General features: G+C 37.8%; 1 protein-coding gene across 2 annotated transcripts in view; it reads left to right on the forward strand.

Annotated features, from left to right (window-relative positions):
- Positions 1-16859, forward strand: part of MED13L (mediator complex subunit 13L) — a 295013-nt gene that overhangs the window by 231919 nt on the left and 46235 nt on the right. For both annotated transcript variants that reach the window (XM_026514953.4, XM_048221460.2), the window contains exons 6-13: positions 1650-1844; positions 2235-2423; positions 6129-6294; positions 8412-8516; positions 12575-13303; positions 14105-14330; positions 15334-15439; positions 15751-15875. In XM_026514953.4, coding sequence (XP_026370738.1) covers positions 1650-1844; positions 2235-2423; positions 6129-6294; positions 8412-8516; positions 12575-13303; positions 14105-14330; positions 15334-15439; positions 15751-15875 — 1841 coding nt within the window. The remainder of the gene's footprint in view (positions 1-1649; positions 1845-2234; positions 2424-6128; positions 6295-8411; positions 8517-12574; positions 13304-14104; positions 14331-15333; positions 15440-15750; positions 15876-16859) is intronic.

Raw genomic sequence — 16859 nt, forward strand, 5'->3', positions numbered from 1 at the left:
AAATGATTCTGATTTAATTTGATGAAAACATCTGTTCCTTGCCATAAAGATACTTGAGCCTTTTTTTTTTTTAGAGGTAAAAAAGAACATTGAATCCTCATTTAACTCTCTCCTAATTGTTACCTTTTTTTTTTTTTAACCCCCTCTCTTTGTAATACATTTTAAACTATGTACCTAGTCATTCCATAATTTTGGGTATTTGCTGTGTGAACTACTATAAAATTCAAAATCCAGTTTCGAAACTGTACACTTAAGAGTTGTACAGTATTTGCATATTATGGATTACCAGAAGTATTTAAATACTGTGTTTTGTTAAATATGAAGGTGCTGAGGACCCTCTAACTTCATTCTAGACTTTATCACTGAAAATAAAAGCATTTATTTATGATAAGAACAGAAGGAATTCCTAATCTTGAGTTGAGGTGACTAACCTAAGCTGGGAAAGATAATATTACCAATATCAGGTCTCCATAAACCACTTATTTTAGTTCTTACTGGTTTGTTGCTAATGCCTTGAATCATAGAAGACTTTTGTGGAATGTTATCCTGCTTATTTCCCATGATTGGTGTGGAGGAGGGGCATTCTTAGGGCAGGTATTGGCCTATAAACAATTATAACGAACATAATTAACCATATTGATATGGGAATTTCCTAGAAGTATTTGTACAGAAGAACTGCCCTTGATTAACTGTGTTGGTTGGAATCAGTATTTTTATCCTGTTTGGATCAGTGAGGAACAGCAGAAAGGTACCAAGAAATATGTGATGTCTACAGCTCTCACTGTCTTGAATGATGTAATATGTCATCCAGCTGTTAAAAAAAAAATAAAGCCATCCAAAGAAAGAACATCTCGTTTAATGACTATGCTGAGATTTTTTAGAAATTAGGATTAAGAAAAAGTTTATCTCCGGAAAAGTATTGTTTGGTGAAGGTTAGCCTCATCCCAAGGCTACAGACTGGCTGAGTCATATGCAGCATCATGTTAACTACATTTTTGTGCTACCTCAGTGAAAATAACATCAGGTCAAACACTGAAAGAGAAAGATAGAGGACTCTGAGTTCTTTACTTTGAGTATAATAAGTTTTACTTAGAGTTGTTTCATCAACAGATATACAAAACAGTTGTAACTAAAGTTATAAATAAGTATTATGTACATCAAGACCTTTTTGCTATTACAAGTTTTATTTGTATATTGTTTTTTAAATTACAACAGATATTTAGGAAGTCTCAGAAACCCTGGAAAGAGTGTTCAAGTTCTAGGCAGCTTTTGGGGTATATATATTAAGTGGTTTTTCTTTTGTTATGAAAGATTCAGTGTTTGCATTGTATAAACTCTTACGAAACAGGTTGTATAGTTGCTTTTGTAAATGGTTTATATGTTGTGTGTTACTACAGCTGTCTGCTAATTTTTTTGCCTCCCCCATTTGATTTCCTTAAAAATTGGCGTGCATTGAGAGGCATATGGGTAAGAGGTACTAAAATGAGGAACTTTAAAAAATAAGACTTTAAAAGGAGTCAATATGAAATAAAGAGCGATATCTAGTAAGTGAGGCTGGGCTTTAGCCTAAATGACCACATATGTAGCATTACATTTAAGTAGGAGTTACTACTCTGATCTATAACATATGTTTCTCCTCCCTGCCTTAGTACTGGTAAGTCCGTATGGCTTAAATGGCACGCTAACAGGCCAAGCATACAAGATGTCAGACCCAGCCACCCGTAAGTTGATCGAGGAATGGCAGTATTTCTACCCAATGGTGCTGAAAAAGAAAGAAGAATTGAAAGAAGAAGAGGAGTTGGGATATGATGATGATTTCCCTGTGGCAGTCGAAGTAATTGTTGGTAAGAGAAAATATTTTGCCTGAAGAACTCTATTCTATCTTCTTCATCTTTCTTAATTTAAAAAGATAATCATTGAGATTCATCAAAAATAATCTCCATAATTTTCCCATCTTTTTTTATTCTCTTGATACAGTGGTATATGCTGAGTAGTTATCTTGCCTGAAGCGCCAGTGGTCCCTGTATTCCAAATGCTATTATCATAATGTTGGAGTACATGCTTAAACAGCTATTAACTTAGGAAGGAATGGAGCACATCACTTTTGGCAGTATCTAATGAGCACCTCATTTTCATCATTGAGCTTTGGCTCTGACCACTAGAACAATAAAGTTGGAAGCCTAGTATGGACTTTTTCTCAGGCCTGGTTCTCTCCTTGCTCTCGTTCCTTACAGGTGGTGTTCGGATGGTTTATCCTTCAGCATTTGTTTTGATCTCTCAGAATGACATCCCAGTTCCTCAGAGTGTTGCCGGTGCTGGAGGCCATATTACAGTGGGGCAGCAGGGACTTGGTAGTGTGAAGGACCCAAGTAACTGTGGGATGCCTCTTACCCCTCCCACCTCTCCAGAACAGGCTGTCATAGGTGAGTACAATCCAGAAATATCCCAGGTGGAGGAGATCACAGAAAACCATGTAGCTCACTTGCCATGGAGCAGATGAGAAAACTCATGTTGAGAAATGCCTTATGCAAGATATGAAGGTAGAGTGACAAGGGAATTTTGCAAAATAGACAAGGAAAATTTTCAACCAACAATTGATGAGCTTCAGAATTTTAATTGTGCCCTATTAGTCTTTATTCCAGTTAGACAGTGTAGTTGTTTCTCTTAAGTTCTATACACACATCTGTCCCTTTACACACATGTACGCACGTGCACACAGACAGACACACATAATCAGGGGACATGGTGTAGGTTGCTCTTTTTTTCCTTAAATGGAAAACACAAAATCAAAAAATGGCTGAAGCATTTGCCCACTTGGCCATTGCCAGCCAGGGGCAAGTCTGGAATAATTCTTTTCTTGGTATATTATAAAGGTAGACTGGCATTCAGCAGCTCTCAGTAAGATGCTTTGTTCTGTCAGTAATCTGTCTACATTAATGATAAGTATTAATTATATATGAAACTTTAAAAAAATTTCCTTCATGAAAAAATTCAGAAATCGTTTAAATTGGGAGCATTTTGCCTTCTTTGGAGTAGTATATTTTCTGTATTAACTTTTTGGTTGTTGTAGTTGACTTCATTTTAATTGGAAATCTAGTCACTAAGGAAAGGATATTCATCAGACTTGAGCTGAAGTGAGATTATTTATAGGCTTTTTAATGTGGGCCATGTTAGCGAAAGCATCAGAGTAGATCAAGTCTTGGCTGCTGAACTGAAAACAGACTATCCGGCATGATACACACTTACGTGGCTATTTTCATGAGGTTAGATAAGACAGTATTTCAGAGTTTCTAGCATGGTGCTTGGCATGTGGAGAGTGTTCAGTAAATGTTCATGGTTAAGCAATATACTGAGGACAAGTATAGACATTGTGATTGAGCACACCTAATTTAAAAATATGGCTATGTAGCTTTTACTAGGTGAGTTGGCCTGTATGAGAATTCCTCTCATAAAGGAGCCTCCGTTTCATTCTCTGTTAAATACTATGTATTTGACAGAGCTGTTATACATAGTAGGAAAAGTACTTGATAGCACTCTGTAGGCAGCAAAGCAGTATACAAATGGTGGCATAAGCAATTTGAAGCAGTACTCAGAACAGGATTATATTATCTAGAAGGAGTTTCTCAGATACAGTGTGGAGGGCATAGAAGTGGGCAACAGGCAGCCTCTGTCTTTAGGAGCCATGCAGTTGCTAAGACAGTAAAAAAAAAAAAAAAAAAAAAGGGACATCCAACTCTAATACAGTGGGGCAGAGAATTTGGATGATCCTTTTGAAAGGATTTTCTCAGTTTTTATTAAAAAAGAAGAAAAAAAAATACTTTTACAAACTTTTTAATAATCATCATAGAGAAGATGTATTGATATAGAGACTAGATTTATAAGTATTTTGAGACATTTTGATCACATTTCATATTGAAGTTTGGATTTTAAACAATTGCACTAAGTAAGTTGTGCACTATGTAAGTTGTCATCAGTTTTTGTTTATCTGTTTGTTTTTGTTTTGCCTGGTACTTAGGGAAATTTGTATTCAATTTAAAATTGAAAGCCTGCTGTACACACGATGTCCTGGCGTCTGATCAGTTAGGAACTCTAAATCTCACAATTCAAAAACACCAGGTTTTGTTTACTGTGGTTTTCAGTATGGCCTTCCTAACTCTGGGTCTTCAAATTACTTCCTGTCTGACTCTGTGTGTGTCGTTGTGCTAAGCCCTGGGCAAATAAATCCCCTGATGCCTCCTCAGTCTCTAAAACCAACTAACTAAATAAAAGCAACTGGAATCTTTGTTGTAAAATGAATTTATCTTAGTTTTCACATCATGATACAATGAATTATAGCTTAGGACTCGTAATGCTCCATCAGAGACAATGCTGTTCAGCCCTGTCACTTTGCAGTTGACTCACATTGAGCATCGCCATGTTTTCCTAGCTGTAGGACAAAGTGGGTTCCCTTTTCCCTTAAAATGACCAAGAATGTTCTAGATTAGCAGGGGACCTAGGAGAGCCAGCTGGTTTTGGTGAAATCATTCACGCCTCACGTGGATAGGCACCTCCACTTGCGTCTTCTGTTTATGAAGGTGATTTTGAGAAACAATATTCAGTATGTATTTGACAGCATGGAATACAGGTCTTGTCTAATTCCCTACAAGGTATCATCCCCATTTTAGTTGAATCATTAAAAGCTACTGAAAAGCGTTAACCCAACTTTAATCTGAAAAGACCGTGCCTTATTTTCCCCACCCCTCTCATTTTTTGGTCATAAATTAATCCTGTATGATAACCATGGACATATGATCTCTTTAGCTAAATTGTAAGGTGTTCGGGAGCAAAGGGTTATGTGTTCTACTTCTGTTTGCTTCTCTGCTTATTCTAGTTTTATAATAAGCATTTGAAAATCCATTGTAAAATTGAAATGAATTATTTTGTACCACAGAACAAGTCAGGGAACTTTTAAGATGAAAGATAACAATGAAAGACCAAATTTTTGTCTCCTTTAATTTATCTAATTTGTAATATAATAATACTTTTGTAGGAAACAAGCAAGCAATCTTCAGTTCCTTAGAATGTAAGCATTTTGATACTGGTTTTTGTTTTTGTTTTTTAAATAGAACTAAGCCTAACCATTCAGCTCATATGATGGTTGTGTTCCAGTGTATCAGGACTATTAATTTGTGGTATAAGGTTGTTTGTTTATTTTTCAGATGAGGGTGGAGATTTCCAGAGTGCTTAAAATTGATTATTTCGGTCAAGATGTTTTATATCATAGTTCTATTGAGAACAAAACCCACAATATATTTATTAAGTCAAATAGATGAAAGTAATTGAATCAGAATTTAATACTGGAAATTGACTTCAGTATTTGTCTTGTATCAGATAGAAATAGTAAAATACTCATAATATAACCAAAGATCAGTGTTATCAGTAATCATAGTGGACCTAATAGAGAGAAATGGGATTACATACCAACCATAGTTGGAAAAGCTAAGTGGAGTTATTAGAAACTAGTGAATAATCCTCTGATACAGAATGTCGAGATAACCTCTTTCAGTGTTTTAGCACTAAGCTTTCATAAATAGTGTCAGGCATAAGGACAAACAGTTCCACACACGAATTTGAAATTTGACCTTGTTAAAAGCTTTGTGCCATTAAGTTCTTTCTCTGACCCAGGGCACTACGTGCAATTGCTACACAGTTTTTAGCTAAATGAGCAGAAAGCTCCCTCTGCTGTTTTGTTTTGCCTTGAAACTTATTTATTGCATTGTGGATTTAAAAATTTAAAACAATCTATTCATGTTTACATCTTTAATAGTATGATGTATGAGCCTTTACAAGAAAATTGTCTCTCAATACTGTAGAGTCGGAATGCCTCTGTATGGGTATGCCCTTGGGGTGTGTGAGTGTTGATGTGATGAACTATTTTAGCTAGAACACAAAGAACCATGCAAAGTGCCAGTACACACAAATTATGCTCGGAGCTACAGATAGTGTTATTGCCAGTGGGTAGGGGCAAAGCTACATGAATAATATGAGTTTCAACAATCAAAACATTTCTGTTAAATAAGCTTGCAGTCTGTGTACTAGGAGACCTTTCCAGATAATTTTCACATCCCCAAATTGTCTCTCTTTTCCAGGGGAGAGTGGAGGTACGCAGAGTGCGGTCAGTCACCTAGGCTCCCAAGATGGGGGGATGATAACTATGCACAGTCCAAAGAGATCGGGGAAGATTCCTCCAAAACTCCACAATCACATGGTCCATCGAGTCTGGAAGGAATGCATCCTCAACAGAACCCAGTCCAAGTATGACTTTTGCATTACGTCTGGATCATGGTTTAGTTACACCATCTCTTTGATTAGTATGTGAAGAGTGTCAATCACATTGTACCATTGTGCGACCAAACCTGAGAGGTCCTTGGATTGGTAGTTCATCTTTTTGAACATAATAGTGCAAAATTCAATGCAAGGATGTTAAAGATGTTTCCTTTACTTGACTTGATTATCTAGGGAATTTTGAAGTTCCTGATTATCTCAAGATTGGCACAGTATTCATCTGACATTTTTTAGCACAGATGGCTTAGGACAGTAGTCAGTGGGTTTGGTTTTCCTTCTTATACCAATTTATGAATGTTTTCTATTTACAAAGGGAAATGACCTTCTTTGTCACATTTTTTGTGACATCAGCCTTCTGTTTTAAATGACAATACAGTTCTGAACTGAACTGATGACAGAGGGGTGTTTACCACCTGCTGTGCTTCCTTTGGTTGATTTGGGGAAGCCATATTCTTTTCTTTCCCTACCTGAATTTGCTTCTTTCCTTCCCCGCCACTTCTCCTCTTGCTCTCCTCCCTGCCTTCCTTAACATATTTTTGGAAAAGAGGAAGAATGGATTCTAAGAAGAGACTGCTGGTGGTGATTATTTTAATTACATGAATGATCATAAATAGTAGTCAATAAATACTCTTCCACTTACCAAGATTTACATAAACATATTCAGCATATTTTCACATCTCTTTTGATATAACTGACATGTCTCCTTTTTGGAGTGAGGCAGTACACAAAGGAGTTTTCATTCTCTAGAACAGAGTAAATATGGACACTCTTGCCAAGAACTGCTAAAAAGTTGACTCCTTTTAGAAATCAGTTAAATGTTGGGGCGCCTGGGTGGCTCAGTCGTTAAGCGTCTGCCTTCGGCTCAGGGCGTGATCCCGGCGTTCTGGGATCGAGCCCCACATCAGGCTCCTCTGCTGGGAGCCTGCTTCTTCCTTTCCCACTCCCCTTGCTTGTCTCTCTCTCACTGGCTGTTTCTTTCATTGGCTGCCTTGGTGTCAAATAAATAAACAGAATCTTTAGGAAAAAAAAAAAAAGAAATCAGTTAAATGTTTCTTCAGTCACTACTATTTAAGAGCTTTATATACAGTTATAAAACCTGTCATGTGGATCAAGCTTTTAGGAAATTCATACTATATATTTATTTCTCAGTGAATTGGTTCTAGAATAGGCTGCTGAAGAAGATGTACATAAAATCTAAAATAATTGCAGCGGGAGAGTATATGTCATGTTCTAGAATTAAAAAGGTATTTCTGGTCACTTAAAAATGATCCTTTGCTCTAGAATAATTGGTACAGATGTTTTTACCTCTATCTACAATGCCTGGATAATTTCCAAGTTAACATTTTCTTTTTCTTTTCCTCTCATTTGCTGTCTTTGATTTTTATCACCACTAACCTGTCACCTCCACCATCTCTAACAGCCCCTTGAATTGGCAGCACAGAACAGGGCAGTGAGACACCCAGAAGGGCAAGGGAGGGTGGAGAGCAAGAGAAGTCTGTTTAGAGCTGTCATTGGAGCACTTTGCAGTATCAGCTGTAGCAAAATTGGCAATACAGAAATACTGCCCAGTGTTCTTGTTGTCACTATGTAATAATAGACATCTGCTTTTTGCTACCAATTACTAGTGACAAGTAGGAGGTAATTTTTTTCTCGTCTTTAATTCACGTTACAAGCATAGAGTGCTGCTTAAATGCTAGCGAGTATAGGAGTTTTGAGAGTGGTTTAAACAGTCTGTCTTCAGGGCATATAATTCACAGATGCTGCGAAAAGATAATTTGAAAAATTTAAGTTATTTCTACAAAATTAAGTGACTTTTTAAAGCAACCACCAATAGTGCCAGATAGTGTTTTAATTGCTCTGTCACCCATGTTAAAACGTACGTTAGACTTAAATAGAAATATTTTGAATCTTGCTTCTTCTAGTGCATAGAACAGGTTGGTTCTTTTCCCCACCCTTGGATTGCTCTGAGCTATCTATCATAGATAACATTACTATGTGAAATGTATTCAGGTCTTCTAAAACATCCCTCCCCCACCCGCCATCGAGGTATGAATATTATCTCATGTCATATTTTTAACCTTTCTTAGGAGGAGCCAAATGTCAACTCCAACTCTTGAAGAAGAGCCTGCTAATAATCCTGCTACTTGGGATTTTGTGGATCCAACCCAAAGAGTCAGCTGTTCCTGTTCTAGGTAGGTAGTAGAAAAGGCCAAACAGGAGTCGGGTAGAATGGTGGCACCTTTTGCTGGCTATCTTCTGGACTCTCAGACCACTTCTTCCTCATCATTTTATTTTGTTTTGTTTTCAGTCTTCCTCCTACAGTAGAGAAGGAAAAGATAGGTCTTTTCTTATATACAGATGATAACAGTTTTATTGTCAGGACTCAAAAAGAGCTTTATTAGACAACTGGCCCTGTTATCAAATTGCTTCCACAAATGTCTTCACGGTAACTACTTCAGAACTAAAGGCATCAGTTCGATGAGACAATCTATTCCCCTGTAAATGAGTTTATTTAATTATACTTAATTTTAAAGTAGAGATAAATACTAAGTTGGCTACGGTTAATAGAATTTGTATTAAATAGACCTTCCTTAGATATTTTGTTTTGTTATCGGTGCTGCTGTGTTTTGATGCTTGACGTAGGTATTTGGTAACAACACCTGCCAAAAGCTAAAATTGTTGTTCATTCATTTAGATATTTGAATAGAACCCTAAATTGATTTCTGTAGAAAATTTTTGCTCTCTTGGATATTACCTTGACTTAACCATTCCTTGTGGTAATGAAGAGTCTTCTTGTCATGGGCTTTCATTAGGGTTCTTAGATTTCTCCCTCCTCTCTCTCTCTCTCTTTTTTCTTTCTTTCTTTCTAAGATTTTATTTATTTACTTCGCACACATGCTAGAGAGTGCAAAGTGGGCGCAAGCAAGGGGAGGGGCAGACGGAGAGGGAGAGAGAGAATCTCAAGCATACAGCTGAGCACAGAGCCAGATGTGGGGTCTGATCTCATGACCCTGAGATCATGACCTGAGCCGAAATCAAGAGTCAGACTCTTAACCATCTGAGCCAGCCAGGCGCCCCAGTTCTTAGATTTCTTAGGTGTATGTTGGCCTTACCCCTAGCTCAGTTGACTGTTGAGAATGTGATGGTGATTACTCACTTAATGAGCAACTTAGAGTAGCTTTGCTTCCAAGGTACATATTTTTATATTTGATACTGCTCAACACTTAGAAAAAGTTCTGTTGAGATAAAGTATATTAAGAGAATGGCCATTCATTTCCTTAGTTTAGATAGGGGTTCTTAATGTGACATAAATAAGTTGGTTTGGGTTAGGGAGGAATCACATGACGCCTGAGAATATGTGCAAACTATGTGTGTGTGTGTGTGTGTATGTGTGTACACAACTTAAGCCAGAGTTTTGACACCATCTTCCCGTCCTCCCCTGCCCCTTACGTTGATTCTCTTTTATCAAGCTCTGCCTTTCTAGTCAGCTTTTTTTGAGAGACGTTGTAAGTATCAGCCTAATGAAATGTGCATTATTGGTTTTTTAAGGAGGGTGTTTTTGAAGAAGTTGTTTGTTCAGTAAGGGTCCTCTCTGAGCATGTGAGAATCTCTTTCTAGTCTCAGGATAGGTATGGTACACTAGCTGAATACCTGTTTTACTTCTGTTTCTAGGCCATTTTAAATTGTGTGACAAAAAGCCTTTTCTTATTAACATTGATTTCTAAACAGCTCATAGGCAAGTTATGGGCCACCTTTAGAAAGTACCTAGGATAAAAATGTTAGTGTATTTAGCTTTTCTTGTGCCCTCATCTTATTTTTGCTCCTCCTTTCCTTAATCTAGATTTTTTTCACCTGTTAAAAATAAACTTTGCTGATTTCTGTGTCATATTTTTATTTGCTCCCTTGAATTATTTTGACCTGAAGTGTAAATAAATAGCACTTTTTCTTTTGTCCTCTGGAGTCATTCCTCTGTTTCCTCACCAGATTCTTATACTTTCAGGTCTTTTTTTAGTTATGCATTTCATTCCATTGACTTCCAGGTATTTATCTCTATACCTGACTTCTGGTATATACTCTGGTCTTATATTTTGGGGGGTGCCTTTAAGAAATATCCTTAATATTGACGTGTGTTTTCTCACAAGTTAGGTATCCTGTTGCAGTCATTTTTATCACAGTTTTCCCTTTTCAGCCTAGAAACTTTATCATTTATTATTTTCTTCATTTTATTTTATTTTTTTAATTTTTTTTTTTTTTAAGATTTTATTTATTTATTTGACAGAGAGACAGCCAGCAAGAGAGGGAACACAAGCTGGGGGAGTGGGAGAGAAAGAACCAGGCTCCCAGCGGAGGAGCCTGATGTGGGGCTCGATCCCAGAACTCTGGGATCACGCCCTGATCCGAAGGCAGACGATTAACGACTGCGCTACCAGGCGCCCCTATTTTTCTTTATTTTATAGATGAATTTTATCTTTGCATTTCACATTGATTTCCTTTGAAATGTCTCTGATAGTAATTCTACTTGTCTCATTCTTTTAGCCACCATGTGTTTCTACACTATTTGGCCCTGCTTCTGGTTCCTTCCCACCACTGGACCACCCATACAGTTAGCGTTTTGAGCCTGATTTCCTGCTACCTCACTGCTTCACTGAGGCCTCTTACCTATTCAGAGATTTGCTATGATAGTCGGTTACTCACTGGTGTATCCCTAATTGTAACTATTTCATAATGTGGCTGGGTCGTTAAATACAATTGGAAAAAAATGACTTTATAAGATTATCTAGTTTGCAAAAAGTCCTTACTTTGAAGAGGCTACCATAAAATATCTATCAAAGGATTGGTGTGGATAAATGCTCTGAGAAAATCCAAATGAAAAATTTTTATGTAAAAGATTCTTTGAACTGTTTTAAAATAAGCACCCTTGCGAGATATGATTGAGGTATTTTCAGATGAGACATTCATCACTTAGTGTGCTACTTACTGTGCCCTGGAGATTTAAAATTTTTACCTTATTGACAATAGCCTTATGCTTAAACAACCTTCTTCAAAGTCAGGATTTTCTTTTTTCTTAAGAGTAGCAAAGACTTTAGCAAGAGTCTTTTCAGATTATCTACTGCAGGATTACCAAACCCATTATGGAATGGTCCACTCCTCACACTATTTAATGGCCTTACGGGGCAGGGTGGCCATCCTGCTGTCCCACTAAACCATCCCATTATGCCACACAAATCCGTTTTACTGCCCACTAGGGCACCATTGAGTGTGATACAGCAGTAATTTAATGCCACCCTAGTGGCCTCAGAGAGTTACTGCTGCACGGGCAGGAGAGCTCACGTTTTTCCCTGGGTGGATTTATATATTGGGAGGAGCTGGCTGACCTGCTGTATAACTTTGTTGCACAGATTAAACCTTGGCATCATCTAGTGGGCCCTTCCTGAACAATATCTCACACCTATGCTTGCCAAGAAGTGTGTTAGGATGTAAGCAGACTTGCTACGCTGCTTAGTACAGAGGCGTTTGTTGTTTTTGTGTTTACTCACCATCTTTTTACTTCTGTCTAATTTTGTGAGTCTGAAAGATCCAAAGTTGTCTTTTATCCCTTTTTTCCGATAAGAATGGTCTATAAGGTTTCTAGTCTGTTTATTCTGGTAAATATTCATAGGATCGACCCTCATTTTCTTATTTTCACACTTTGGGGGAGAATCACATAATTATTTTATTCCCAATTTACAACACTACAAGCTGTTATAAGCTATTCTATATCGGAGTTAGTAGAGTGTTGTAAAATAGAAATTGGAAGCTTTTTTTCTCTCTTCTTGGCAAATGATCTCATTACTCTTGGTTTTAAGATGCAGTCTGAATACATTATCTGCGGTCATTACCAAATTTGAAAGATTTGGGCGTTTTTCAAATCAGTCTTTTGGTCGGGGGTTAGCACTATTAAGTCCATCTCTTATCTGCTTAACTTGTGTGTGATTGATTCACCACTTTCCATCAGAGTGTTGCAGTTTTTACTCATTATAAAAATAATTAACACCTAGTTAATTATGTAATAATTTAATATTTATAATTAATATTTATAATTAGTATTTAATAATGAACACACATCTAGTGTGTGCGTTAAAGATAAAACCTTGTCAGAGGCATCTCTTTTGTACGGTTACAATGATGCAGGAACATATTTGTAATGTTACAGTGATGCAGTTATAGTTCAGGTGTGTGTTTCTTGACCTTATTTTAATTCTCATTTCAGGCATAAACTTTTAAAACGTTGTGCAGTAGGACCCAATCGACCTCCCGCAATATCTCAACCAGGGTTCAGTGCAGGACCATCATCATCTTCATCTTTACCACCTCCTGCATCTAAGCACAAAACAACAGAAAGACCGGAAAAGGGAGACAAATTGCAAAAGAGACCCTTGATACCATTTCACCATAGGCCCTCTGTGGCTGACGAGTTCTGTATGGAGCAGGATACACCAGGACAGAAGCTAGGGTTGGCAGGGATGGACTCCTCCTTAGAGGTGTCTAGCAGTAGGAAGTATGATAAACAAATGGCCGTGCCTTCCAGAAATACAAGCAAGCAAATGAATCTGAATCCTATGGATTCACCTCATTCCCCTATTTCCCCTCTGCCGCCAACACTCAGCCCTCAACCACGAGGTCAGGAAACAGAGAGTTTGGACCCACCATCTGTCCCTGTGAACCCAGCCCTCTATGGAAATGGGCTAGAACTCCAGCAGTTGTCGACTCTGGATGACAGAACTGTCCTCGTAGGCCAAAGACTGCCTCTGATGGCAGAGGTCAGCGAGACAGCCTTATACTGTGGGGTTAGGCCCTCAAACCCCGAGTCGTCAGACAAGTGGTGGCACAGTTATCGCCTCCCCCCCATTGATGATGCCGAGTTCCGGCCCCCAGAGCTCCAGGGCGACAGATGTGATGCCAAAATGGAGGTAAACTCAGAGAGCACTGCATTGCAAAGGTAAGGCCACTCTGCATACCACCCACTTGATCGCCTCTGACCATGGCATAGGGTCCTGAGAGTCGGGACTTTCCTCCTCATCTCCCCATGCTCACTCTTCAGAGCCAAATGAAAACGCTTTTCGTCACCATTCTAGCCTCTGCATTTGGAAAATGCTAAAAAGTGAAATGCTTTATTCTTTGTGAGGTTTCACATCTGTTGTTATTTAAACATGTTGACATATAAAAGGTTTCATTGTGGCATCTAGGATGTTGGTATTAATTTATTTTTGGCCTGCTGTTTGTTAGAGAATGTAGCTTGATGAGACTTTCCATATCATGGTCAGTGCCTTCTTTGTATGTTGACACTTTTAAGGAGGGCTTTGCATGCATTCAGGTATGTATCCTGCATCTAGTAATAATACTATTTTTAGTGCTGTTGAGCTACCCATTATTCTTCACAGTTTACCCAGACCTTCTCAGTTATCTTCACCACAACCATACTACTACCTTATTTTTCGTAGCTGGGAAAGAAGCGAGGTTAGTAAATGACACAGATTGAACTTGAACCTAGGCAGTCTGTCCTTAGAGCCCATCTATGCTCTTAACTGGAATCCATGGAATCAGAGACAAAAGCATATTCTTTACAAAGACCTACTGAGTTTTATTTGTGAACATAATCTCTAAAAGAACTTTCTTTATAGAGATAAATTTTTTAAGTTTAAGTTTTGCAGATGCTTTAAATTATAAATGCTGCTTTAAAAAAAATCAGTCTTTTTACTTTGCTTATCTTGCTTAAATTGGCATTTATTTTCCCTTTTAGACTCTTAGCACAACCTAACAAACGGTTTAAAATCTGGCAAGAAAAGCAGCCCCAGACGCAGCCACTCCACTTCCTTGACCCATTGCCTCTAGCTCAACAACCTGGAGACAGTCTGGGAGAAGTCAATGATCCATACACCTTTGAGGATGGCGACATAAAATACATCTTCACAGCAAACAAGAAATGCAAACAAGGGACGGAGAAAGATTCCCTGAAAAAGAATAAGGTACCATTTCACAGAGAGCGTCCAGCATGGTGTGGGTTTTGATCCTTGTCAGTACAACATGTGTGGGAAAACTTTTGAGGCAGAATGTTTGAGGTAGTCTTGCCTGATTGCTCTGTCCCCATATTCATGCTCTTGGTACTCTTGTATCGAACAATGTATTGTTCCTTTTTATGTCATGGCTCACCTTTGTTTAAAAGTCAGCTGAACATAAATGAAGCCTCATGTTTTCCAGGCTATAGCTTGTACAGTGCATGTTTCCTCTCATATGCTAATTCTTGTTGGCCTATGCTCCCTGCTTATTTCTTATTAATTATTATTCCAAAATATCCAAAACGTAAGGGAAAAAATGTTGATAACCATATCTGTTGTTTATTGAGCGCTTAGTATGTTTATTGTACCAAGCGCTTTACCTATATATCTATCTGAATTAATATCAACACTACTCCTAGATTGTGTCAGTATTAATTTTACTGGTTTCATTGTCATTAAAATGAGTACTGGGGGTGTCTGCTGTCTTTAGCCTTAAATTTTAAAACATTCCAAAATACTGGGCCATTTAAAGGGGTATTCTTGAGAATAGAGGAAATAAGATAATTAAAAGAGGTCTGTACAGTTCAGGAGAATGCTTCAGAGATTCCTTGATAGAGATCTATCTAGATCCAGAAAGCTTGAACCATAATTCAGTATCTGAAATGTTATTCAAGGCAGCGTTTAACACCATGGCAAGTCTGTAATCAAATGCCACCAGTACTAGTTAGGCATAAAACCCAGATTGACTCAGAATATTCCATAGAATTGAAGGGACAGTATGGGAGTTTTGGTTTCTGTTTAAATTCAAGGAAAAGGACATATCTTTTATTTCCCTTGGTTGCATAGACCATGATTTATCATACTTGTGCTCATAACAAGTTCCATTCTACCCTCTAATTCTTTGTGTTCTCCCTCATATTCCACACTTTGGGTTGGTGTTCATGTGTTTTGTTTGGCTGAATTTATTATACAGTCAGAGGATGGATTTGGTACCAAGGATGTCACTACACCAGGTCATTCCACGCCGGTGCCTGATGGGAAAAATGCCATGTCTATTTTCAGTTCTGCTACTAAAACAGGTGTGTACAACGATTATTTGCCTCACTTGGATTGTTGCTAAAGTAAAATGCAAGGGAGATGCTTCTCGATTTAGAATCATATTTTTACTGTAATAGTAATAATTTGATCCCATCTTTAATTTTTCATAGTTTGTTTTTCAGTTACTTTCAAAACTGATAAACGCATTTGGAAATAATTGTCTCTAAATTTAACTGAAAACCTAGGGAAAAAATTCACAGGCAGGTCTTGCTCATTGAGATCCATGTCCTCTCCTCACTCCTTCTCTCTGGATGAAGTTGCTCATTCTGCGTCTTTGCCTCCTTTTCTGCAGATGTCCGGCAGGATAATGCTGCTGGCAGAGCTGGCTCCAGTAGCCTTACACAGGTGACAGATCTGGCACCTTCCCTGCATGACTTAGACAACATCTTTGATAATTCCGATGATGACGAACTTGGGGTGAGTCTGGCATAGCTACCCAAACAGAAATCTTCCTACATGTGAGGACTTAGGTCACTGTTGGAGTATTTCCTTATCGTTTGGTCTACTGAATTTTGGGACCTCTTCCTTCAGGTTCAGAATGTTCTGCAGAAATGTCTGTATATTCTGAAAGGATTCTAAAAGTTGTCAGTGTAGTCTTTAACACCCCTTGGGTTCTCTTTGTTAATGGCTTCTTTTATTAGTTTATTCCTGTTATAAAAATTAAAATCTTTCACATTCAGTTTTTAAATCCTTCCTAAATATCATGAAACTGGTAGAAGTGTATTATGTAGTCCCTTTAGCTCAGATTTTAAAGATAATGCCCCCGTAACTTTTATTCATCTCATCAGTCAGAATTTAGTCTCCATTTTGAGAGATAAATAAGTATGATCTATACTTTTAGGGTTATGGCACTATAGTAGGGAAAAAGGACTTATGTACATAGAAGTTAAAGAATATAAGGCATGATGTGGTTAAAGTGACAGATAAGAATTGTAATTCTAGGAGAACAGCTGAGCTGCTCTGAATTAGGAAATTTATGCTCTCATCCTCCTAACCACCTCTGTACTTTTGGGCAGATAGAAGTGCCTGTTTATTTCTGGGGGACCAAGAAATGAGTAAGATAAGCCCTCTCTTGAAGGAAATAAGTTTATTAGTTTATTTTTCTTTCACTTATGTACTTACATTCCTTCCCTTTTGTCCATTTCCCACATATTTGTTACTCGCTTGATGGTTATTAGTTCCTTTGTGACGTGTACTTGAGATTACAAGTATTACTGTCCCACCGTTACACTTGAGGTACTCACAGACCTCAAGAGAAGTAGCATATAATTAAAGTTAAAAATGTGCTTAAAAATATGTAAAAATATGTACACACATGCACACTTATTACTGTGAGTGCAGTAATTGACCTGCGTCTAAAGATGCTGGACGTTCAAGTACAAAGTGACAGGTGAACAGTGT

Source organism: Ursus arctos, unplaced genomic scaffold (genome assembly GCF_023065955.2).
Source record: "Ursus arctos isolate Adak ecotype North America unplaced genomic scaffold, UrsArc2.0 scaffold_34, whole genome shotgun sequence".
Lineage (NCBI taxonomy): Eukaryota > Metazoa > Chordata > Mammalia > Carnivora > Ursidae > Ursus > Ursus arctos.